Source organism: Triturus cristatus, chromosome 2_2 (genome assembly GCF_964204655.1).
Source record: "Triturus cristatus chromosome 2_2, aTriCri1.1, whole genome shotgun sequence".
Lineage (NCBI taxonomy): Eukaryota > Metazoa > Chordata > Amphibia > Caudata > Salamandridae > Triturus > Triturus cristatus.
The window spans coordinates 1,154,134,436-1,154,158,823 of NC_140582.1; the positions used below are offsets into that span (position 1 = coordinate 1,154,134,436).

Consider the following 24,388-nt stretch of genomic DNA (forward strand, 5'->3'; position numbering starts at 1 on the left):
AAATGACATCTGTCAGGCTGCCACGTGGGCATCGCTGCACACGTTCACCAAACACTACTGCCTGGACAGCCAGGTCTGGAGAGACGGCTTCTTTGGCCATTATGTTCTCCAGGATTTTCTGGTGTGATCTTGGTTCGCAGACCCACCACCGGGGTTGGTATTGCTGTACTATCTATTGTAAGGTAAGGAATCTATAACTAACGTGTTTCTTTCAGATGCACAAGTTACTTACCTTCGGTAACAATATATTTGTAAGACACAGTTATAGATTCCTTACCGCCACACCCATCCTCCTCGTTCTGCGAACTGATTTCTAGGGTTAAGGGCCCTAGTTTTGTGCACCAATGGTCAGTGTCTTGCATGGCTCTGCGTTTCTGGCACGAAAAGTTGTGTACAGAACTGACAGCAGCACGCAAGGGGGGCGTCTAAGTAGCTGCCTCGATGTCATCCTGGCAACCACGACGCCGAGGACAGATGTGGATTCGACCGACGCCACCTTCCGACGTGCCGAGGTACTGCTGACGAAAAAACGTTCCAGATCCAGTCTGACGCCTGGGGGTAATTCTAAGGTAAGGAATCTATAACCAACTAATGTTTCTTACAGATACATCTTTTCCGAAGGTAAGTAACTTATGCATTGGTATCTGCATCAGAAAGGTGCAACTATAAGAGGATACCTTCAAAGGCAAACGTGTCCCCATCGAAGGTGTATAGATGTTGTTGTGCGTTCATTTCAAGACTTTTTCAAAGGTACATGCATGAATTGTCCCATTGTTTTCTCTGTTATTTCTTCTTCCCTGCTTCCCGGTGGAACCGCTACTGGCCAACCAGCTGCAAAAAATGTGCTGCATGACTAAATACTTATAAGGCCCCAAAGGCAAGACTGATTGCATTGCAAATGCTTGTCATGCAAAATGACTAGCTGTGGATTTTTGGACACTAGCTCTGACGGCACCTAAGGAAACCTAGCAGGTCTTTTACATTTTTGAAAACTAGATATCCAGGAGAATCCAGGATGTGGTGATGTGTGACTCTCAGCAGGTTCTGTTACCCAGAATCCTTGCAAACCTCAAAATTTGTATAAAAAAACACATGTTCGAGGCTTATGAGCTGTAGATCGTATACTTGTGCATAAATCGCCATCCGGTGTTGGGCTCAGATGTTTGCACTTTGTTTTTGTCTTGGAAGGAGTCTCTTGTAGTCACGAGGTAGGTGACTCCTCCTTAGGACGATAGTGCGCATGGGCATCGACTCCATCTCCAGATTGTTTTTTTCCGTCATCGGGTTCAGATGTGTATTGCGACGCTCCGGTTCGGGATAGTCTTAGAACCTTTTCGAAGGTATTGTTTCTACTGCGGTTTCCCTTAAGTCGCGCATCGTAAAAATCCAAGTATTTCGATCAACGCTTAGACGCGGGCCGTGAGGCCTACCCGCGCGGACCACGCAAGCAGTCCATGGAACGGAATCCTATTTAAGAAATGCCCCGGGTGTGGTGCTAAGTTCACACACATGGACTTGCACGAGGTCTGTAACCTCTGCCTCTCCCCGGAGCAGGAAGTAACCTGCTGCAAGGCCTGTCGATCATTTTGATCATTAAAATTCGTGACCGTCTGGCTCAACGGCACGAGATGAGACACCGTGACACTCTTCAGACGCCCCACTTTCTAGCCCGGCTATGAAACATAAAGACAAGCCTTCCGGCTTGGGATCGAGCCAACCTCGTTCAGGTGTCTAGCCCACATCTTTGGCACCGAAACACAAGGCCAAGTCTGATGCTCCGCTGTCGGCACCAAAGACCTCTTCGGCATCAAAAGATTCACAAAAACCAAAGACTTCGGAGCCGATACCACCGAGACCGAAAGCTTCGGGATAGACACCGGTTAAACTGAAAGCATTGGAGCCGAAACCAATTAAAGAAAAAATTCGGAACCAAAAGAAAAACCTTTGGTTCCGAAACAGGGAAAAACTAAGTCTTCGGAGTCGAAACAGCCCGCACTGAAGGCCACCGACCCTAAAAAACACGGAAGCCCTAATAAACAGACTCCATCCAAAGAACTTCCTCCACAAGAGTCTTTGGATCCGAAGCAAAAACAGTTGCATATTGACCCAGACACTGGGAAATTTCGAGCAACACTACACAAAAAACGGAAGCTGGACCTCCCTGAAGACTACCACATACCTTTTAAGAAAAAAGACATGGGTACTAATCCTTCTCACCCTTACATACCTCCCTCTCCTCCACCTTTGAACCCACGTCTAATAATTTTACCAGCAAATTCACCACCACCACATTTTTCACATGGGCAACAGGATGATAATGATGGGGATGGGAAGGAAATGGAGAGGATGATCAGGACAACATTCAACAGGACCCAGACCCTTGGGATGATTATGATAAGGACTCGGATCATACTAATGACCCCGATCTGTATCCCTCCAGACCATCACCACCCAATGACAATATTGGTTTCACACAGCTCATTAATAGAGCTGCTCAATACCATGAGGTGGAATTACACACTGACACCTTGGAAGAGGATTTTTTAGTAGAAACTTTTGCTCCATCACAAAAAACCACAAACACACTGCCCATGCTTAAGGGTATGATAAATTACGCCAATGAGGTATTCAAAGACCCTGTTAGAGCTAAAATACTTACGCCAAGGATGGACAAAAAATATAAAGCCGCTCCAACAGACCCAATTTACATCAGGGGTCAGGTACCTTTAGATTCACATGTTGTTTAAAATGCACGAAAAAGGGCAAATTCTCAGACAACAGGTGACGCCCCTCCAACTGATAAAGAATCAAAACTTATAGATGCATCAGGCAAAAGAATCACATCTCAAGCGGCCAATCATTGGCGCATTGCCAATGCACAAGCTCTTCTGGCTGGTATGATAGAGCTCACTATGACTAGCTAGAAAAACGAATGCAACACTTACCAGACCAATACAAAGCTAAAGCTCACAACCTCATTCAAGAGGGTAAACTTATAATAAACACTTCCATTAAATGTGCCCTTGATGCTGCTGATACAGCCTCGTGCGCAATTAACACCAGCATTTTGTTACGACTACACGCCTGGCTCCGAATCTCAGGCTTCAAACAAGAAGTACAGTCAGCACTTCTTAATCAACCATTTGATCAACAACACCTTTTTGGCCCCACAATCTATTCTTCATTGGAAAAAATTAGGAAAGACACCGAGACTGCTAAAGCCATGGCGGAATTACAACTACCCTCTAACAGAGGTTCTTTTCGTCGCTCCTTTTATAGGGATGGCTTCAATACACCGCCTCGTCATGTAAAAGCCCCAATCAATCCTCCTCATCCAGAGGATATTTTCGGGGAGGATACAGAAGGAAGAACAATAGAGGTAGATTAAACTCCACCCGGACTTCCCCTACCACCAAACCGTGACTTCCCTCCATTACCCCCCGATCACTCCACTCCTGTCGGGGGAAGTCTAACACAGTTTCTACCTGTCTGGAATTTAATCACAACAGACAAGTGGGTAAGAAAAATTATCCAGTATGGTTACTGCCTGGAACTCACCTCTACCCCCAAAACATTCCTCCCAGACAACGTCCAATGTCCACGGAACATCTAACACTTCTCGAACAAAAAGTACTTTCTCTATTACAAAAACATGCAATAGAATCAGTCCCCCTGCCTCACCAAGGCACAGGGTTTACTTCCTCTATTTTCTAATCCCAAAAAAGGATGACTCTCTCAGGCCCATATTGGACCTCAGACCACTAAACCTCTACATTCAGTCGGACCACTTCGAGGTGGTCACTCTTCAACAGGTGCATTCCACTACTTCAACTTTGTAACTTTCTCTCCACTCTGGATTAAGACGCCTACTTTCATATTCCCATTCACCCCATTCACAGGACATATCTCAGGTTTGTGGTAGATGGTCAACACTACCAGTTCAAGGTCCTCCCATTCGGGTTCACTACAGCACCCAGAGTCTTCACCAAGTGTCTCGCAGTAGTTGCAGCCCACTTAAGAAGACAGCACATTCATGTTTTCCCTTATCTAGAGAACTGGCTCATATAAGCCAAGTCACACAGCAGCTGTGTGCACCATACACACAAAACAATCCAACTGCTACACCACTTGGGATTCACGGTAAACCTCACCAAATCCCCCCCGTCCAACATACAACTATATCTAGGGGCTACAATAGAAACTTCAAAAGCTCTAGCATACCCCAATCCAGTCAGGATAAGTGCCATACAAGCTCTAATACAAATATTTCAACCTCAACACTCACTTCCAGCACAAGTGTTCATGCAGTTAATTGGGATGATGGCCTCTTGCATTTTCATCGTCCCTTATGCAAGACTCCAAATGCGTCCCTTACAGGAGTGTTTGGCACGTCAGTGGAACCAGGCTTAAGGTCAGCTAACAGATCTGGTGTTGGTAGACGACCGCACCCATAACTCTCTGCAGTGATGGAACACACAAAACCTTTCCAAAGGGCGGTCCTTTCTCGACCCGGTTCCACAAATAGTGCTAACAACAGACGCATCGCTCACCGGCTGGGGAGCTCATCGTCAAACCCATACCTTTCAAGGCATATGGACCCCTCAACAAAAACAATTCCACATAAACCTGGAATTGTTGGCAATCTTCCTAGTGTTAAAATCTGTTCAACTCCACCTCGTAAGCAAAGCTGTCCTGGTCCGTACAGACAACATGACAGCAATGTACTTCATACAGAAACAGGAAGGGACACACACTCTCCAGCTTTCACACCTAGCTCAAAGCATATGGAGATGGGCCATTCCTCAAAAAAATATATCTCCTTGCAGAACTTCTCTCAGGATTACACAATCAAATTGCGGATCTACTCAGTCGCCAAGAAAAGCAGATCCACGAATGGGAACTTCATCCTCAAGTTCTGCTTCCATTCTTTCAAATGTGGGGCCACCCAGAAATAGACCTGTTCGCCACACACCAAAACGCAAAATGCCCAAGCTTCGCATCCAGGTATCCACACCCATTGTCCAAAGGTAATGCGCTATGGATCAACTGGTCAGGCAAATTTGCTTCCGCTTTTCCACCTCTCCCACTCATTCTACTAGTGGTTCTGAAACTCAAGCAGCATTCCCTCACAATGATCCTGGTTGCTCCAACATGGGCTTGACAACCATGGTTCACAACCCTCTTGGAACTATCAGTAGTTCCTCATCAAAAGCTACCCCTCTCACCCAAGCTTCTCGCTCAGAACCATGGAGAGATCAGGCATCCAGATCCCAATCAACTCAACCTTGCGATCTGGCACCTGAAGTCCTAGAATTTGGCTACCTAAATTTACCGCCAGACTGCATGAACATCATTAAGGAGGCCAGACGTCCTATCACTAGAGCTTGCTATGCCGCAAAGTGGAAAAGATGTGTAATTTACTGTTCAAATAACAAAATCAACCCACTAGATGCTTCCATTCTAGACATCATCTGTTACCTTTTGCATCTACAACAATGTAACCTAGCGTATACATCCTTTAGACTACATCTTGTGGCAATAGTAGCCTAGCTCCAAAACCGACAACATTTCTCTTTGTTTAGGGTACCAGCTATCGAGGCATTTATGGAAGGACTTAAAAGAATAATTCCACCTAGAGTTCCACCCTCTCCAGTATGGAACCTAAATGTGGTACTTACCAGACTCATTGGTCCCCCATTTGAACCTATGCATAAATGCGAATTGCAATTTCTCTCATGGAAAGTAGCTTTCCTAGTTGCGATCACCTCTTAGAAGAGTCATTGAACTCCAGGCATTAACCATACAAGAACCATTTCTTCAAATTCATCATAACAAAGTAGTTCTAGGGACTAATCCAGTCGTCTGCTTTCCACCTTAACCGGTCTGTAGAGCTCCCAGTGTTTTTCCCTTTACCAGACTCCGTAGCAGAACGGGCTCTTCACACAATAGATGTAAAAAGAGCAATACTTTACTACATTGAAAGAACAAAATCTTTTCGAAAGACTAAACAACTTTTTGTGGCTTTCTCCCCACCTCGTAAAGGCAATCCTATCTCAAAAACAGGGATTGAAAGGTGGATTGTTAAATGCATCCAAATATGCTGGGCGAAAGACTAACAGACCTCAACCATTCCCCCTAGGGCTCACTCCACACGTAAACTAGGAGCATCTATGGCATTGTTATGGAACATTCCCCTAGATGATATTTGCAAAGCAGCAACTTCACCTCAAACGTTCACAAAACACCTTTGTGGTAGATGTGCAAGCAAAATAACAAGCTAGTGTGGGCCAGGCTGCATTAAGAACACTTTTTCAAACCACTGCAACAGATACAGGTAACCACCGCTAAAGGGGTAACTGCTGTGTAGTCTATGCACAAGTATACGATCTACAGCTCATATGCCTCAAACAGAAAATGCTACTTACCAATATGCATCTGTTCTTGGCATGTAGAGCTTTAGATTTGTATACGCCCACCCGCCTCCCTGGATACCTCTATCTGTTCCAGTACTATCTTACTTAAATACTTTACACATGGACATCCTTTTCTATTTCTTACTATCTCCATCACGACCCTACATGGCAAACAATCTGAAGATGGAGTCAATGCCCATGCGCACTATCGTCCTCAGGAGGAGTCGCCTACCTCGTGACTACAAAAGACTTCTTCCAAGACAAAAACAAAGTGCAAACATCCGAGCCCAACACCAGATGGCGATCTATGCACAAGTATACAAATCTACAGCTCTACATGCCAAGAACAGTAGCATTTTCCTTTCCTCACATTTCTGCGATGGAAAGTTCTAAAATCAATGTGGATCCACAAACTCCCACCCACCCAGCATTTCCCAAAGTCTCCCTATAAAACTGGTACCTCACTTGCGTGGGTAGGCCTAGTGCCTGTGACAGGTAACGGCCTAAAGCTTGATGTGGAGACGTCAAAATTATCAATTGCACAAAGACCTTGTTTTGCGAGGGAGGCACCTGCGTTTTTGATCCCAGGCTCGACGGCCATCTCGGGAAAACCTACCGATCCAATACATATTCTGAAACTAGACACCCAGGAGAGTCCAGGGAAGTGTGACTTGCGTGGTTCCCCCAATGTTTTCCTACTCAGAATCCCCTGCAAACCTCAAATCTAGCTGAAAAAAATCTAAATGTTCTCACTTTTCTGTGTGGAAAAGTTGTTGGATCACCGGGCACCTGCGTTTTTAGTCCCGGGTTCGACTGCCATCTGGGGAAACCTACCAAACCCACACATTTCTGAAAACGAGACACCCGGGGGAGTGCAGGGAGGTGTGGCTTCCGTGAATCCGCCAATGTTTTCCTACCTATAATCCCCTGCAAACCTCAAATTTAGCTAAAACAAATCACATTTTCCCTACATTTCTGCCTGGGATCACTGCGCCAGCACAAATGTCCTACCACCCAGCGTTCCTCTTGGTCTCCCAATCAAAACGAGCTGGGTTGACGGCTATCAAGGGAAACCTACAAATCTCAAACATTTATGGGGTGGGGGCATTGGCTGGCCCATTCTGGGCTGGCCCCACCCCTACTTTTGAATAAACAAAAATCTAATCCCTGGTGCCTAGTGGGCTATCTGCCCTCGATATCCCGGAGGTTGGAAGGGGGGGGGGGGTGTTGGAGATCGGGTACTATTGCCCCTATCTGCCCCATCGGGGGTGGAGTGGTGAGAAAGACTTTTGCATGACCGTAAATAATCTCTGGTGTCTAGGGTGCTTTCTGCCCCTCCCCCCTCACCCACCCCCGGTGAGGGATTGGCAGAAAGACTATATGCCCACTTTAAGGGGGGGGGCAAAGACCCTTGCCCAAGGGTCCGCTCCCACCGCCCAAGTGCCCAGTGTGTGGACCCCTGGTCGGGGATCCCCCTCCTGGGGTGATCCCTAACCATGGATCCACTAAGGAGGGGTACCATTGGAAAGGGGCGATTCTCCCCTTTCCACCGATACCTCTCCCATATGTTTCATTGCTCGGGGGCTGTGACAGCCCCACGAGCTCCGAAACAGTGAAACAAACTTTCTGTTTCATTTTCAATGTAATGACATCAGCGTGCAATGCGCACAATCGTCATTATATTGGAAACAAAAAAAAGCCTCAGGAGGTTGGGGAAGCTCTTCCCCACCTCTTGAGGCACAAGAAAAAAGGAAATCCCTCTGCTGTTTCCAGCAGTTGGATTTAGTGCTCATGTACACATGACGAAATAGTTCCATCATGAGCACACGAGCACTGGTGCTCATGACGGAACCATTCTGTCTTGAGCACCAAAGGGGTTAAAGTACATTAACCATAGACATCAGATTCACATAACAGTTTATCTCTTATAAGCTCACCTTCGGCATCTTATTGGATTCAGATATAATTGAGCCTCTTGATCAGGGTGTGGTGGGACACATTGTCGAAGGCCGCTGAGCGGTTGAGGATGATCAGGGCAGCCGTTTCTCCCCGGTCTAGTGGGGCTGTGATTTCATCGGTGGCTGCAATCAGGGCAGTTTTGGTGCTTTGATTCGTGCAGAATCCTGATTAGGATGGGTCCAGCAGATCGTTGTTCTCTAGGTATTCCGTGAGTTGGTGGTTGATGGCCTTTTCGAAGACTTTGGCGGTAAAGCAGAGCAGCGAGATGGGTGAGGAGGCAGAGTATGTCAGAGGAGGCAGGATTGAAGTTCGGAGTTTATAGATGGTGGAAATCTTGTCAAGGAAGAAGTCCGGCAGGGTGTCGCATATTTCTTGGGAGGGGGTGCTGATGTTTTCAGTTGCTGAGCTGTTGGAGAACTCCTTGACGATGCTGAAGAGTTCTTTGCTGTGGGTGGAGCTGGCTTTTATGCGGTCGGCTATGACGTTCTTTTTAGTCTCTTTCAGGAGATGGTGGCAGTGGTTGAGCGATGTCTTGAAGGTGGTGCAGTCTGTGGGTTCCTTGTTGGTGTGCCTTTTTCTTTCTAGTTGCTTCCATCTGCGTTTTGTAGTTCTCAGTTTTGGTGGGTACACACTGGCGTGTTTGGTGGTTCTCTTGAGTTTGGAGAGTTTGAGGGGGGGCGACTGTCGGCGCAGTCAGTGGCCCAGGCAATGAAAGGTTTGTTGTGATGTTTGGGGGAGGTGTTGTGGGCGCCAGTCCATTGGCTTTCAGATACTTTGTTCCAGCTGCGGTGTGAGGTGCTGCATGGCTTGATTGCGGTTCTGGAGGCTCTGGTGATGGTGAAATGGATGATGGAGTGGTCTGTCCCGGTGAGTTTGGTGACATGGCTGTAATAATTAATTTGTGAACCTCTGGATCCTTCATGAACATCTGAAGGCTTGTTTGTTGACGTCTTTTATGTGTGTGGGGGAATCTCATTGTGTCTTGCCAGCTAACTTGTGGGTCTCCAATGGCATGTATGGGTTCCTGTTGACAGGTGGGCCATGTAGCATTTTTGATTATATACAGAGGTATCGGGGGTGTGCATGTGTGTTAGGAAGAAATGGGACGGACCATGAAATATTCATCCTTGTTGTCTTGCCAATGGCTGTAGTGTTGTGCATTCCTTCCCTACTTTGCTGAAGAGGTGGGAATGGGATATGTTTGTCAATTTATCCTCCTGCATGGACCATGGTGAGGGGCCCACCTTGCTCCGGGTTGCTGGGAATGGATTTGTTGGTTTCATCTCCTAATGTTTTCATGAAATATAAACCAAAAAAAATCCAGGTGAAGTTAAAAGTTAATTAAAACATTTAGTTGCATTTGTCATTAAAGCTGTCATGGATATGCATGAAGAGAGGGCAATTGAAAAGCATGGAGAGGGGATCGTTTTCTCAGCTTGTAGTATCACACCCCCTTCTTGCTCAAGGACTGAGGGGTGTAGTTATTCCCCTTCTCCTTGGCTAACAATAGAGATCTCTTCCTCCATCCCTGCCTTGCCCAAACTGCACAGAGATGTTTTATCTTCTTAATATAATTACTTCTGGCCCTAGGTCTTGGATCCTTCAGCGTTTCTTGCTTCTCCACTTTTCTCTAGGCCACTGGGGGATTATAGAAAGGAAAGGAGCAGCTGTTGGCTGCCTTGCTTGCCGCCTGGGCCATGGAGGACCAGGATAGAGCTACCTGATGTGCCACATGCAATGAAACCCATTGCTGTCCACACTGTTAGGTGTCTTGTTGTTCTTATCCCCTGCCCTGAAAGAACTTGGACTGGGCACCATTAAGGGTTTTGTTGACCTTTACAGCCTTTTTTTTTTTTTGTTTTTTTTGCCGGTCCAACCATCCTTGTTCAAATCTTTGGTGATATGGTATATAAAATGTGTGACACTTGTTTCCTTAGTTTGGTCTCAACTTACTCATGTGCATTCTTTTCAAACTGGTGCACAGTTCTCCTCTACTACTCCTGACTTTGAAAACTGTATTCATGGTTGCTGTAACATTTGCTTGTCACGTGAGTGAATTCCTAGCTCTCTTTGTGAAGCCGTCTTACACCACCTTTTTCCCCGATAGTGTTGTTGAGGACCAGAATGGTGTTTTTGCCAAAGGTCATAACACCTTTTTACATTGGGCAATCCATCACACTACCAGCTTCTTTGCTCCCCCTCATCTAAGGAGACACTCCGATGACTAGATTCCAGGAGAGCCTTGAGTTTTTACATAGATTCTACCAAAAACCATCAGCTTTTTATGGGGTTCCTGAAGGCTAAGAAAGGCAAGACAGTGAAGCAAAGGACTTTAAGGTGAATAGTCATCTGCATTAAGATCTACTACACAATGCCCAAGAAGCAGCCTCCAAAAGGATTATGGGCCCATTCCAGCTGGGCCAGCGCTGCTACCATTGTGTTGGCACACAGAATGCCTCTTTTTAGATATCAAAGAGGCTGCGATGTTCGCAAAGCTTTACTGCCTTGACAACCAGGTCTGATGTGAAGGCCATTCCGCCCATTAGGTTCTACAGAACATTTGTATTCTGAGCCATTCTACAAACCCACCAATTTGTCAGGACACTGCTTCGGTACTTATTCTAAAAGGGAGGAGTCCGCGGTTAGCAGTACCCATCAGAATAAGTTAGTTACCTTTCGTAATACTCTTTCTGGTAGATTCCTCACTACTTCCCACCTTTTGGGTTGTGTGAAATGGTCTCTTTTTTCCCATCTAAAAAGATCCGAAATTGGAGATCTGCTCTCTGATACCTCTGATTGTTGTTGGGCTCTGCATCTGAGGGAGAGGCTGAGTCAAGAAAGAAACTGACATTGATGTGCAGGAGTGGTGCTTATGTGCGGCTCCATTGGAACTTCCGGGGCAGAACTAAGTACGAAGGTACAGTCCTACAGCACTCCAATCCAGGGTCCAATTAAGCTAGAACATGACAAAAATAAGGCTGTACAGCAGTTCAATGACTGGATATTGGCAGCAGCCGATAGGATTGCTCCAATAAAAATAGTTAAAATGAAGAGAGTAAAGACATCAGCTCCATGGTACACCCCCGAACTTAAGGACCTAAAGATCAAATGCAGAAAGGCGGAACAGCACTGGAGGATAGACTGACAGACAAAAGAAAATCCTATATAGTCTCTCTACTAAAATATACAAAGAGGCTATAGTAGCTGCAAAAAACATTTTTTTACAGTCAAAATTAAGGACGCAGGAAATTCCACTAGGGAACTGTTCAAGACGGTCAACCTGCTGGTAAAACCCCAGCAAGTCAGTACCTTCAAGCCAGACCAACACTTTTGTAACACCCTCGCGGACCCCTTCCAAAAGAAGGTTAAAAAAAAATATAACAACTTCTCCTAACACCATAAAACCCTTGGATTCGATAGGGCCCACTATACGCTCCAGCTGTACGCTGACTAGCTTTCAGCTGATGAGTAAAGAAGAGGTTAATAAAACTCTCCTCTCTTTAAAATCAGGGGCGCCCACTGATCCATGTCCACTGATTATTATGCATCAAGCTGTAGGCCCCATTTCTGAACACCTCACTCCCATCTTAAATCAAATCATAATCTCTGGATAATATCCCACTACTTGGAAAAAGGCAGCCATTACCCCCTTGTTAAAAAAAAACAGTTTGGACCCTTGTAACCCCAACAACTATCACCCTATTGCAGCCCTCCCCCCTCGCAGCTAAGGTCCTAGAGAAACATCTGAATAAATCCCTTACTGTCCATTTAGACACAAATGGCTTGCTAGACCCCTCTCAACATGGCTTTCGACCACGCCACTCGACTGAATCAGCATTAGTCAAAACAGTCGAACAGATTCGCAGGGTAGTGGATGGTGGTGGGAAGGCGGTCCTGGTACTCTTCGTTTTGTCGGCCGCTTTCGACACCGTCAACCACAGAGTTCTGGTGCAGCGGCTGAGGGACATGGGAGTGGGAGGGACCGCCTTGTCACTACTAACTTCCTTCCTAGAAAATAGAGCGCACAGGTTGTTCTGGGAAGGTATGAGATCTGACAGCTTCCACCTCCCCTGCGGAGTTCCAAAGGGGTCGGCCCTATCTCCAACTCTGTTTAATCTATATGTTACACCTCTAGCTGACCTCGTCAGGAAACATGGTTTTATGATGGTATCGAACGCTGATGATTCCCAACTGATTATATCTACCACCAATCAGCTCGAAACCATTGCACGCAGATTTTATGCATGTCTTAAAGAAATCATGTCCTGGATGGGCCAGAATGATCTAAAAATAAACACAGAGAAAACAGAGGTGATGGAGTTTGGGCCGGGTCCACCCCTGTGGAATCAATCATGGTGGCCGGTGGAGGCGGGAGAATGTCCACCCCCAGTAGAGAAGGTCAGAAACTTGGGGATCCTTTTCGACAGCAAGCTTAATTTTGCTGCACAAGTCAATAGTCTTATGTCCTCGTGCTTTTTCCTATTGAAGACGCTGATCAAAATGTTCCCCTTCATACCTCAGGAGCTTTTTCTTTCGAAGCTGGACTATTCAAACGCCCTGTTCTTGGGGATCAATAGGTTTCAATTGTTGAAACTACAATCATTGCAGAACGCGGCAGCTAGGCTGATTTTAGGCCTACACAGAGGACAACCCGCTTCAGATGGGATACGATCCCTCCATTGGCTGACTATAAAGCAGCGCATTTGATTCAAAGTGCTTACATACGTGCATAAGGCAATTTATGGGGGGGCTGCTGAGGACTTGGAAAGTTTCTTTGTACCCTATGTCCTGTTACGTACCCCAAGATCGGCAACTCAAGGTTTAGTCAAAGTACCTAAGATCAGAAGAGAAGGTTGGGGGGGGGGGGGCGGCAGACGATCACATACTGTGCGGCTAGACTTTGGAATAAGTTGCCCCAGTCCATGAGGCTCCAATCCAACCTTCAGATGTTCAGAAAAAGCCTAAAAACTAAGCTCTACGCAGCCACATAGGCCACTTAACCCCGCTTTTCCCTGCCATTGCATCCCCAGCGCCAAGACCCTTCGGCATTCGAGCGCTTTAGAAACATATAAACATAAACATTTAAATCTTCCGTTTCCAGTCTGGCACCTGAGAGTATTCTAAAGGTAAGGATTCTGCAGTTAGGTAAAGTATGCTCCAGAAAGAATGTTGCTGAAGGTAAGTAACTTGTTCTTCTCTTCTGCCAAAGATAAGCCAGATAAGCTAAGCGCCAGTCTGCTTCTGGTTTTGGAATTTGCAGCGGAGTGAAAATGAGACCCCGCTGTGCAGACCTGCTGCTCTAATCTCCTCCTACAGGTCCTTGGCTTGAGTGAGGCTTCCACGGTTATCTCACCCTATTGAAGCCACTGCAACAGAAAGGATTTCTCATAAACTGCCCAACGTCACAAGAACTGTAGCTCCACCGAACAGGTAAAGCAGGGCTTAGCCGTGAGACGGCTGAAAGACTGAATGTGCAGAAGTAAAGTTGCCACAAGAAACCTTTGCTTATGTGTCTTCTTTGTGGCAGGAATGGTTTAATCGAAGTACGTGTAAGCCAGGGGGGGAATTCAGAGGGAAATGCACATGAGCCTTATCCATGCCTGTGCCAGTACTTCACACAAGTCACTGTAGACTTCAGTAAAATTCCTAGAATGATGAGGGCACTGTAGGGGGATGTAACCATTCACTGAAAATTGTAGTAGAGATTTGCATTCCTGAAACAGTATCCAGTTTAACTGTGTTCTATTTTGTTATGCTGTGAGATTAAAGTGCTAGATGTTTACTAAGATAAACACTGGTCTGGACAGTACACTTGCACCATCTCCCTCAGAAACCTTTGACTGCTGATCCTCTCTACTCAGAGTAGGGAGTGTATTTGACGCAGTCTGAGAGGGTCTCACAAAAGCCAAAATGGACGCTGGTGCATTAAATCGCAAAGCATGCACACACAAATATTCATTTGCTGTTTCCTGATTTTCATCAGGACATTGGTGGTTTAAGAATAAACCTAACTAGTTTCTGTACCTACCTTCAGGATCGTTCTCATACTGTGCTAGTTCTTAGAGCCCATGCCTCCTTTGTAAGTGCATGGCTTTGCTAAATTCAGACCTATTGTGCAGACTCTAAGCAAAGCTGTCATTGAGGAAATGTCTGGTGCATCTGTGTTGCCTGTCTCTGAATGCATTGGAATCTGTTTTTTTAAATTAAATTGCTTCCGCTGCCTGCATGAAACTTTCAGTCCTGGACATTTTCCGCTACCAAGTCTTCTGAGCATACACTTAAAAACCCATACTGCTAAGATTGCCAGCAAGGCTTGCCAGAAAAGATTTTCAATATCTGCCTCAGTAATGGTGCCCCACTTCTCTCAGCTTTGTAAGTTTGTTTATGAGTAGTACTTATCTGTGAGACGATCTTAGGTGGCTGGTTTGGAAATGCATTTGAGGGGAATCTCCATAAGAAATACAATTGTGTATTAAATTAAACAAGTAAACACATGGAAATGTGGATGAAGTAAGTAACGTACCTGTTAAGCAAATCATTTTCACACTTCTATTGCTGCTGCAACCTATGAGTTGCATTCTGAAGTTTAGAGAATATTGTTTAAAGTGTGTTGAATTACAGCATGATAGTTTTGGAGTAGGTATAAAGAGTTGAGTGATAAGTGTCACGTATCACTAAGGGAACTAATAGATTGTTCTCTTGCAACTGATGATCTTCAAGCCTTTAAGTTCTTACTGTTGAGCACTGTCCTCTTGTGCTACGGTTTGTCTCATGGTGTCTACTGCATTGCATCCTTGGTGGACAGAACTGAAGATAATGGGTGATCACCCCCCTGGAGAAATGGATGGCTGTATGCATGTGACTAATAGAATACAGTATGACAATTTGGTTCGGAGAAACCACTTTCTAGGTGACATGTTCAAAACAGTAACCTGTAATTGACTTGTATATTCTCTTCCGAAAGTCCTTTCGACTTCACAAATTCGAATACCCAACTATTTGCATGTTTGTGTAAAGTTACGAAAGGGGCAGGAGTAAAAAAGAAAAAAAGTAGAATTTACACACTCCCACACATAGATGAACAATGGTCAATGGGGTTACAAGACTATCACAGCCTTTTTAACATTGTGTTTGGTTTACTTTTCTTTTCATAATGATGAATTCATTTAATTGTGATAAAATAGTCTAAAAACAATATTTACAAATTCCCCTTTATTTTTATTTGGCAGAATCGAGACCTGGATATGTTCATTAATGCATCCAAGAACTTCAACCTCAACATTACTCTGGCAACAAGCTTTGCAGGTAGTGAAATCATCCTTTAAACATGTATTGGTTGTGTGCAAATTAACAACCTTTAGTCTCAAAGTATTGAATGTAATTTGTATTTCAAAATTTAATTTAGGGGATTTTAAGAGAACATTATGGTTCAGAAGAATGTGGTCCTATTCTTACATCTCATGCTCCTTAACTGGCCCTGGTTGTTCAACTGCAGTTTCAATTTTGAGTGTTCTTTGGGCATTTTAGTTTACTTGGCACCAATGGTCCAGGTGTAAGTACGTTTGTTGAGAGAGTTCATTGGAGGCAATGTAATTGCTCTTTGTTGACAGCACACAGCGGTGCTTCAACTACAGCCTCTAGGAGTTTGACAGTCATAGGTGAGACTTGTCTCATGCACCTCCAATACTCTCCTGCATGTGGGTTTTCATCCAGTATTCTGCTATGGTACAGAGTTTTTACGGCACCAAAGCCTTCTAGGCTGCTGTCCGCTATATCTGGACTGTCTTTGGTTTTCCAGATCTGCATACATCACTGCTATTTAAACAAACTACTGGATCCATCAGCGATACTAAATCTGAAAGTACCTTGCTAGAGGGATCTCCGCGGAGTCTCGCCAGCCGGTGCAGACTGTTGAGCAGCAAGGAGCTTCATAGCTCGCTTGCGGAAGGACTTCAGGGCCAGGGCCAGACGGTCCCAGCACGACTTAGTCATAGTCGCGCTCGAGACACCAGAGACAGACGAGTAGGGGATCAGTTACCGACATGGCATGGTGACAGGCACCACATGACTTAAACCCTGCCTTTCTAAAAGACATCCTCAACACACTAGAGAAATTTTGGTTAGCAAAGTCAAACCAATCCTGTCAAAAAGAGACAGAGGGGTATCTCTTCTCCAGATCGGTGCTTAAATGGCGTGGAAAGAAAAGAATGGACGTCTGCGCCCCTGAGTGGCACCTATATAGGTGACTGTGACGTCCTATTCGATGCTAACGATGTTACATGGAGTCAAATGAAGCCACCTGATGGCACGTCGAGTGGCACTGCTCACGCAAAAGGTTTCCGGATCCAGCTTGACTCCTGGGTAATTCACAGTTAAGGAATCTGCAGCTAAAAGTCTCTATCAGATTGTTATTCACAATCGTGTCTTGGAAGTGAACTGCAGTTGATGCTGAAAGTGGTCAGGTCTTGTCGAGAAATATTTTTTTTTTAGACTGATGCTTTCTGCCATCACCCCAAAATAGAATCTTTATATGTTACTAAATCTTCCCCAAATTTTGGAAGAATTTGGAGGTTGGTTGCAGTATTTTATAGAGCTTGCTTACTGTTACAGTTGTTTTGCTCCTGATTTTTCCCACATTCATCCAGAAGACTAATTGAAATTTCAGGGTTTCTGAATACTTTTGTTTAAACTGAGAAAATAGGTACTGAGAGATGAAAGCCTTACATGCATTAGAAGAAGGTGGGTTCCTGACCCATGTCTGACTTTGCTCCCACTCTTCCTTTTAACACTTTTTATGCTGTACTAGAATTTACCCTTGTACCTCCAATTTGTACAAGAAAAAAGTTGTACATGACGGACACAAAAATCCTCTTACTTGAAAAGAATACTTGTTTTATTAGTACTAATCATGTTTTTGAATAGAAGAAATAAAAGGTAACTCTTTAGTGCACGCGAATAATTCAAAACATGTAATTTGCTTAACACCTAAGTTTCAAATGATTTGCCCTCATTCCCTCTCTTGAAATTTATGAAGTTCTTTTTTGTTTTTAATTCCTATTATATTGAGATAATTTATGCACGCTGAAATTTCAACAAAGTTTTCGTTGTCCCTCTTTGTTTTCTCCTCAGCTGGTACACAGTCTGGAGAAGAGACTCCTGTTGTATCCAGGACAAATATTAAGGAGTATAAGGACAGCTTCTCTAATGAAAAATTTGAATTCCACAATAACCCGAACATCACATTTTTTGTGTATGTCAGCAATTTCACCTGGCCAATCAAAATACAGGTAAATTCTGCTTTTGTTTATTACTTAAAACACGTGTTAATTGTCCTATAAAATTATAGTCGCTGCAAGCAGTGGATTGCCCCTACTCAAAAAACACTTCTTCCCTGCTCCTAGTGTATGTCCCCTTGGTATTTACCAGTAGCAAAATGCTTTGCATTGTGCAATTTACAGTTTGTTTCTTTAATACTATTTTTAAATGCCTGCCAAGAACTTAAGGTTACATCTGCTACACCTCACTTGGGGCTGTCATTTTGAAACTGCATAATGCATGGTTATGGTTACACTAATATTTGTAAGCTGCATTAAATGTTTAAGTACATCCACAAGTGTTGAAAGTTGTGGGACTCATCGTCTTAATAATAACATATTTGGCCACCAGAATAGATTCTGCAGTGTGTTTTATATGTTTTTAGAATTAATGAGGTAAAGCAAACATGGAATTTCAGAATGTAAAATAATTACAAGCATTGGCTTAAATATTTTGTATGCAGCAAGATGGTTCAGAGCTGAATAATAAATGAGTATAATGATGTGAAAATGAGGGCTCCCTAATAATAGTCTTTAGTTTTACATCTTACTATGTATCTGCTACTCATCAAGTCTTCACTGAGTCCTAACAGTTGATAAATCCAACCTTGTGTGCCAAATAGCACATGTATTTAACACAAATCAGCCAATATTCAGTAGCATTGTGTGAAAAAAGTGTACCATTACTGCTTCTACATGAATTAAGAAGGTCATTTAATTTGGGTGTGCATGATTACTTCATCAGGAAGTTGTACCACCAATACTTAAAATCAAAAACTGTTTCAGTTTGGGCTATAGCATTCTGATTTTTTCTCTTTTTGGAAGATTTGTTGTTGTTGTTTATCAGTCTGGTAAGGGATATTAAGCTTTTTCCATACAATATGATGGCCGTCCTTCCGCAGTGAAAAATATTCATTACAAATAGCGAAGGTTTAGGATGGTTGCCAGGAGTGAGAGTCTGAACAATTTTACCCATGATCAGACTGTATTATGCTCCAGGTAACAATTCTGCCATTAATAAAAGACTCTGCCATTAATAAAAGAATGAACAACTACAGCTTCCTTTAAAGTAAAGGTGGAGAAAAATTTGTTTGTGTCCGAAAGGAAAACTGCTGGACAGTTCAGTGTGTCAAATCCTCGCAGCAACTGTCGAGCGCAGTGGCAATGGGGTGATGATGTGGATGTGCTTTGCAGCAGCACCTGGGCATCTAAGCCTTTGAGGCCCCCTATGAATTCCTCTCTATATCAGCACATTCTAGACAAAAATGTGACACCATCAGTGTTGTAGCTAAATCTCAACTGAAAGTGAATTGTGCAATAGGGAAATGACACATTAGCAAATCGATTACTAAATAGCTGAGGGAAAAAAGAATTGGGATTTTGTAATGGGCAGGTGAAATTACAAAAAGACCTAATAGAGATACTGTGGCAGAGCCTTAGGAGACGTATGTCCACAAAGATCACACTGAATCACAAGTTTCATTTCAGATTAGGTTTTATCATAAGTTTGCAATTGAGCGACAACTTGATGTTAACTTTAGATGCATCGTAAACTATAAAACGTTTTAATCTTAAGGAGGTATATGTTTCACATGACTAAGACTTTTGCAAGTCTTCCTCCTCTTACAAGTAAAGGTTGAGAAGGAGAGAAGTGAAGCTTAGCTTTTTTGCTGTGCATAGGAAATGACATTGTCAGGTGCAAGGCTCTACACTTGATCTTTTAATAGGGAGTCCCAGCTATTGTACCAGACTGAGCAAATGGAAACCTTTCCTTAAAGTCCCCCATCTACATTGTGTACAGATCTTTAAAGACCTGTATATCAAGAACTTTAAAGACATACATATATTGCTCACCATGAAAGTGGAAGCCTGCTTTAGGGCGGGGCTCGAGCAAGGGACAACTGAGACCCACTACTAATGATCAAAAGAATCCATAACTCATACAGGAAACAAGCACGAGCCACTCTAGTGATTCAGCTTCAAAAAATGCTTTTACTCTATGCTCAATGATGGACCGGACGTATTTCATCCCACTTGGGTCTTGATTACATGACTAAGTTCCAGTTCAAGGTGCTTAAAATGGTGCAACCTCCACCAACGGTGGGCTACGTACCATGTCCACATTACTACCTAAAAGTGCATAATGATATAGAGAGGTTACACAGATGTGATTGTTTCGAATTCATCGATATGGGGAGAGTTCTCACATTAAAAAATAAGAAATGGTGGGGTGGAAAATGAGTGCAGTGATTGTTTGAGAGTATATGATCATCAGTAATATACAGCATTGTTACATATCATAGAGTAAAAAGACTCAAATGTCCTTTTAACTTAAAAATGTGTCCAATTATGATGCATCAAATCGAAAGCAGACTTCTCAGCGATGATTGTTCATAATTAAGGGTTGCAGTCAAAGCTCTAGTGTGTGTAATTTACTGGTAATAAATATTCGGCTGATCGTTATTTACAATGGCACATTAAGGATTATATTCTTTGCTTAAGTAGCCACTCGATGTTCCTTCTCCCTCCATGTATTCCATATATCTTGTTTCTTCAAAGACTGTTGTATATGTACGTTTCTTAATCAATCACGAACAACCCTCCCGAAAACATAAAATTAAAATATATAACCAACAGTGAAAAAATTATAGTGCCAAAGTGTTTTAAAAGATCGCAGTTTTTAAGAGCGGAAACTATATAGTCAATTGTTTTCAAATGTGCTGCTAATTACTCCTCACAATTGAGGCCTGTGCGTTAATCTAGGTCATCATTAGTATTTGCGCAAATATGTTTGAAGATTATTTTTTTGACAACAGAAATATTGGGGTAATTAGCAGTGCATCGCAAGGCCGTGAACCCTTTGCAAATTCGCAGCATCCTGGGTATCCCAACCCTGCCCTCATGTCTTTTTTTTTTTCTCGTTTTCATGGGACTCTGGACGGAGAACTGAGGCCTGAGATGGCTGCTACCACTTCCCTATTGATTATCTGTTGGCTCTGTGGATTCTCTGCAGCATGATGCATACAATTCTTTTAAGCCTTAATTTCTCAAACTATTGATTGGATTTACACCAAATCACAAACACTCTTTCTGAACCAAGATCTTGCTTTCTGTCAAATTTGTTGTAAATCTGTTCAGCTGTTTAGGCTGTAACGGTTTCTAAAGTCCCTTTGGAAAAATGAATGGGGAAAACTCATTTTGTGGCCCCTCCCTTTTCCCTCCGCTTGACGAATCGCCTGAGGCGATTCATCAAACGACACCAACGTTTTTAGCAACACAAAAAAGGCATTACCTATGGAAACACGATCCAAACTAGTGGCGACTGCAAGAGTCCTGCAGAATTGCAGCACAGCAAAAAAAATATACATTTGTTCTGGTTGGTGGGGGGGGGTTGAGTTGGAGATCTCTCTGGGAGTGGAGCAGTTCCACCCTGCATCCCCCCCACTTCCCCCCACCAAAAAAAAAACACACACACCAGGTCCAAGTGGGTCAGGGCATTCCTACTGTGCCCTCTTATACTTTTTTCTTTCCACTTTCAGTACATGGAGACTTAGTCCCTGTGTTCTTTAATGACGACTACAACATTTCTCTGCTTGTTGCAGCCAGGCAATCAAGAGTGTGAGCTCCTGTGGGACTCGAGCAGGAACGAGTCAGCTGACCAGGTGAAAAAGTACCCTCGGACAATCCGATCGCTCTACTGTTTGAAGTTGAATGCCTGCGTGACTCCCACGAGAGTCCCACAGACCCATCCGTCCAGATATCTTAAATATTTTGAACCTTAAATTTTAGAAAACTACCAAACAGATTTAGATCAGTTCTTCCAAATTTGGTGTAATTCCTTTCAGCTGTTTTGGTTGTTGTGATGTCCAAAATCCCCATGAACATAATTAAAATTGCATCAGCAAATTCCGTTTTGGGACCTTATTTTTTATTTTTATTTTTTTATTTCTCTCTCTCGCTCCCTGCATGTCAGATCAGCCTGAAACTTTCAAGGAAGAAGTTGAGGTGAATCAACTTTTTTTGGGGAAATGTAGGATGATTCATCAATTGATGCCAAATTTATTAGCAAACCAAAAAATCCAGCCATTTGATAACGTGTGTGTGTGTGTGTGTGTGTTATATACAAAATTGCTATTTTTGTCACTACTCTGTTACATAAAGGTATTAGTTGTGATTGAATGTCAATTTTTGTTAATATTAGCACTGTACGGTAGTTTCTAATGTGTAACAGCAATGTATAATTGAGTTTAGTTTTAAACCAAAGATTCAGAGGAGGTTGCAAATAAATCACCTTTCACAACCCCGGTTAGTAGAGAACAGGTTGGAGATGGAGTTTAAGCTGCTAGTTGAACAAGACTTTTTCATATGAAACAGTGACTTCCTTTCCACTTACCCAGTCATATTTTCTTTGGCAGTAGTTTTATTCTCGCTCAGAACAGTTTCTCATTTGGCAATATTTTGAGTAAATAGCTTTCCAACACTGTCTTTATTAGATTTGCTATTAGGAAGAAGTGTTGCTGGCAGTGCACAGTGAGCAAGTAAACCACTAAATGTAAGTTTTTGAGTTGCAAGCCTGAGGGTGTGTGTATGCATATACACATATGCAGCAGTGTTTGTGTTGTTGGTGTGAATGTGTCTATAAAAAGCATCTCCAACATCTCCTTGGTAACTACTTAGTGCTCCTAAAGACATACAGAAGAGACTTTTACATGGTCTTATCCTCGGAAAAGACTGTTTTCAGGACCAGGCATCCTCAAGTGATTCTTTAGTTCATAAAAACTGAGCATGAAGTGTCAATGTACAAATATGCCACAGTTAAGTTTAGGCGAAAACAAACCATCCTTGTTTCGTTCTAAAAGCACCTCTACAAGCCTCTTTAGATACGTTCAGCCTGTGGTGAGGGCTGTCTTTGCTAATGCGCAATAGTTTGCAACCAGTAAATCATATCCTATCATGACCTTTCGGTTTCTCTTCTAGTCAAATTTTCTTTTGCTGGTTTTGGTCATGAGAAAGTACCCCAGGCAAAAACAATTGCAAGTCTAAACCTATTCTTTTTTGTCTTCTCTTTCAATACTACTTCTGCCATACCGTCCCTATGGAACCTTGTATTATCAGAGGCGTGAAGTGAACCTACCCAGCACATATATCTTGTAGGAAAGTGTTTATTTTTGTTGCAGTACCCCAAAAATCTTTGCCAGACTCTGATGCATCTTTGATTCAGTGTGCACTGGGTTCCTGCTAACCAAGTTCCCAGTACCTGCGTTCTTTTCCAAAACTGTACCAATGTTTCCACAATTGGCACACCTCGGGCTTACATATAAGTCTCTTGTAAAAGGTATCAGTGGGACCAAGGACCCTGTGACCAGAGAGGGTCTCTGAGGGCTGCAGCATGTATTGTGCCACCCTAAGAAACCCCTCACCAAACACATGCACACTGCCACTGCAGCCTGCATGTTTTGGTGCAGATAAAAGTGAGGAGTCGACCTGGCACCCACCCTTGTGTTCCAGGCATACTAGCACTGCAAGAGGCATAGGTAAGTCACCCTTTCAGCCGGCCTTACCGTCCTAAGGCAGGGTACACTATACTTCCTTTGAGGGCATAATGGCATGAGTAGATATGCCCCTATAGTGTCTAAGTCCATTCTTTAGAGTGCACAGTGAAGCCTTACTGAGTACATACCACTAATATGTGCCCGATTGCTCTGCATCAGCCTGCCACCTCTAGACCTGTTTCTGCCCCCCTTGAGGTGGGAGCCGTTTGCTCTTGTGGGTCAGAAACAAAGCCTGCTGTGGTTGGAAGTGCTTCACACCTTACCCCCAACTAGGAACAGCTTAGAAAGGTGGTGAGCCTCAGAGGCTCCCATCCTTTGTTATGCTGACCAGGGCCTCTCCAGCTAGTGGAAATGCCTGCCCCCCTGACTAAGCTCCACTTTTGGCAGCAAGGTTGGTTGGAAAATTAGTAAACAAGAGACGTGTGTCCCCTCTCAGCCAGGACCACCCCTAAGTTGCCCCGAGCTGAAGTGACCCCCTCCGTTGAAAATCCTCCATATTGTTTTGGAGTATTTCCGCCAGTAGGGTTAGGGGTATTCCTCCTTTCCAGAGGAAGTGAACATACAAATGGTGTAGGCACCCTCAAGGTACGTAGCCCATTATCTACTACCTTTTCACCCCATAACGCTTCTAAATAAAGTATTTAGGGTCACCCCTGACACTTAATCCTCTGAGTTCCTTACGACCTGCGAGGAAGAGGACATCCCTGAGACGTTTAGCAGAAGATGACTGAAGACACCCACTGACATGGCCCAGCCTGCCTGCAGTCCTCGGAGATTCTTCCACCCAGCAACCTCCAGAAACCTCCAGAAGGACTGCTGCCTTAAACAAAGACCAGAAGTCACGAGAAAAGCGGCTCTGTTCCACAAGAAACTCGAAGTAAGGCCTCTGTGACCTGCGGAACTTTGAAATCCCACTTCCGGATCCACCACTGCACTCGATGCCTCCAGCCCCGAGTCCAAGTGGCCCACCAGCCCCAGCTAGAGTCCCCAGCGATCCAGAGCCTGAATCCATTGTTAGTTGATCCCTCCTGGACTCCACAATGACGCCTGCAGCCTCAAGACGCGACCGGCTCAGGTAAGGCTTTCGGACGTCAAAGGACACCCCTGCACACGCAGCCCCCAGGCCTTGGGGAGCCCAACCAACGATGGC

The 24,388-nt window shown here is 43.9% G+C and overlaps 1 protein-coding gene across 3 annotated transcripts in view; it reads left to right on the top strand.

Annotated features, from left to right (window-relative positions):
• ATRN (attractin) overlaps nucleotides 1-24,388 on the top strand; it is a 900,609-nt gene that overhangs the window by 502,037 nt on the left and 374,184 nt on the right. For all 3 annotated transcript variants that reach the window (XM_085642692.1, XM_085642691.1, XM_085642693.1), the window contains exons 23-24: nucleotides 15,602-15,677; nucleotides 17,502-17,659. In XM_085642692.1, coding sequence (XP_085498818.1) covers nucleotides 15,602-15,677; nucleotides 17,502-17,659 — 234 coding nt within the window. The remainder of the gene's footprint in view (nucleotides 1-15,601; nucleotides 15,678-17,501; nucleotides 17,660-24,388) is intronic.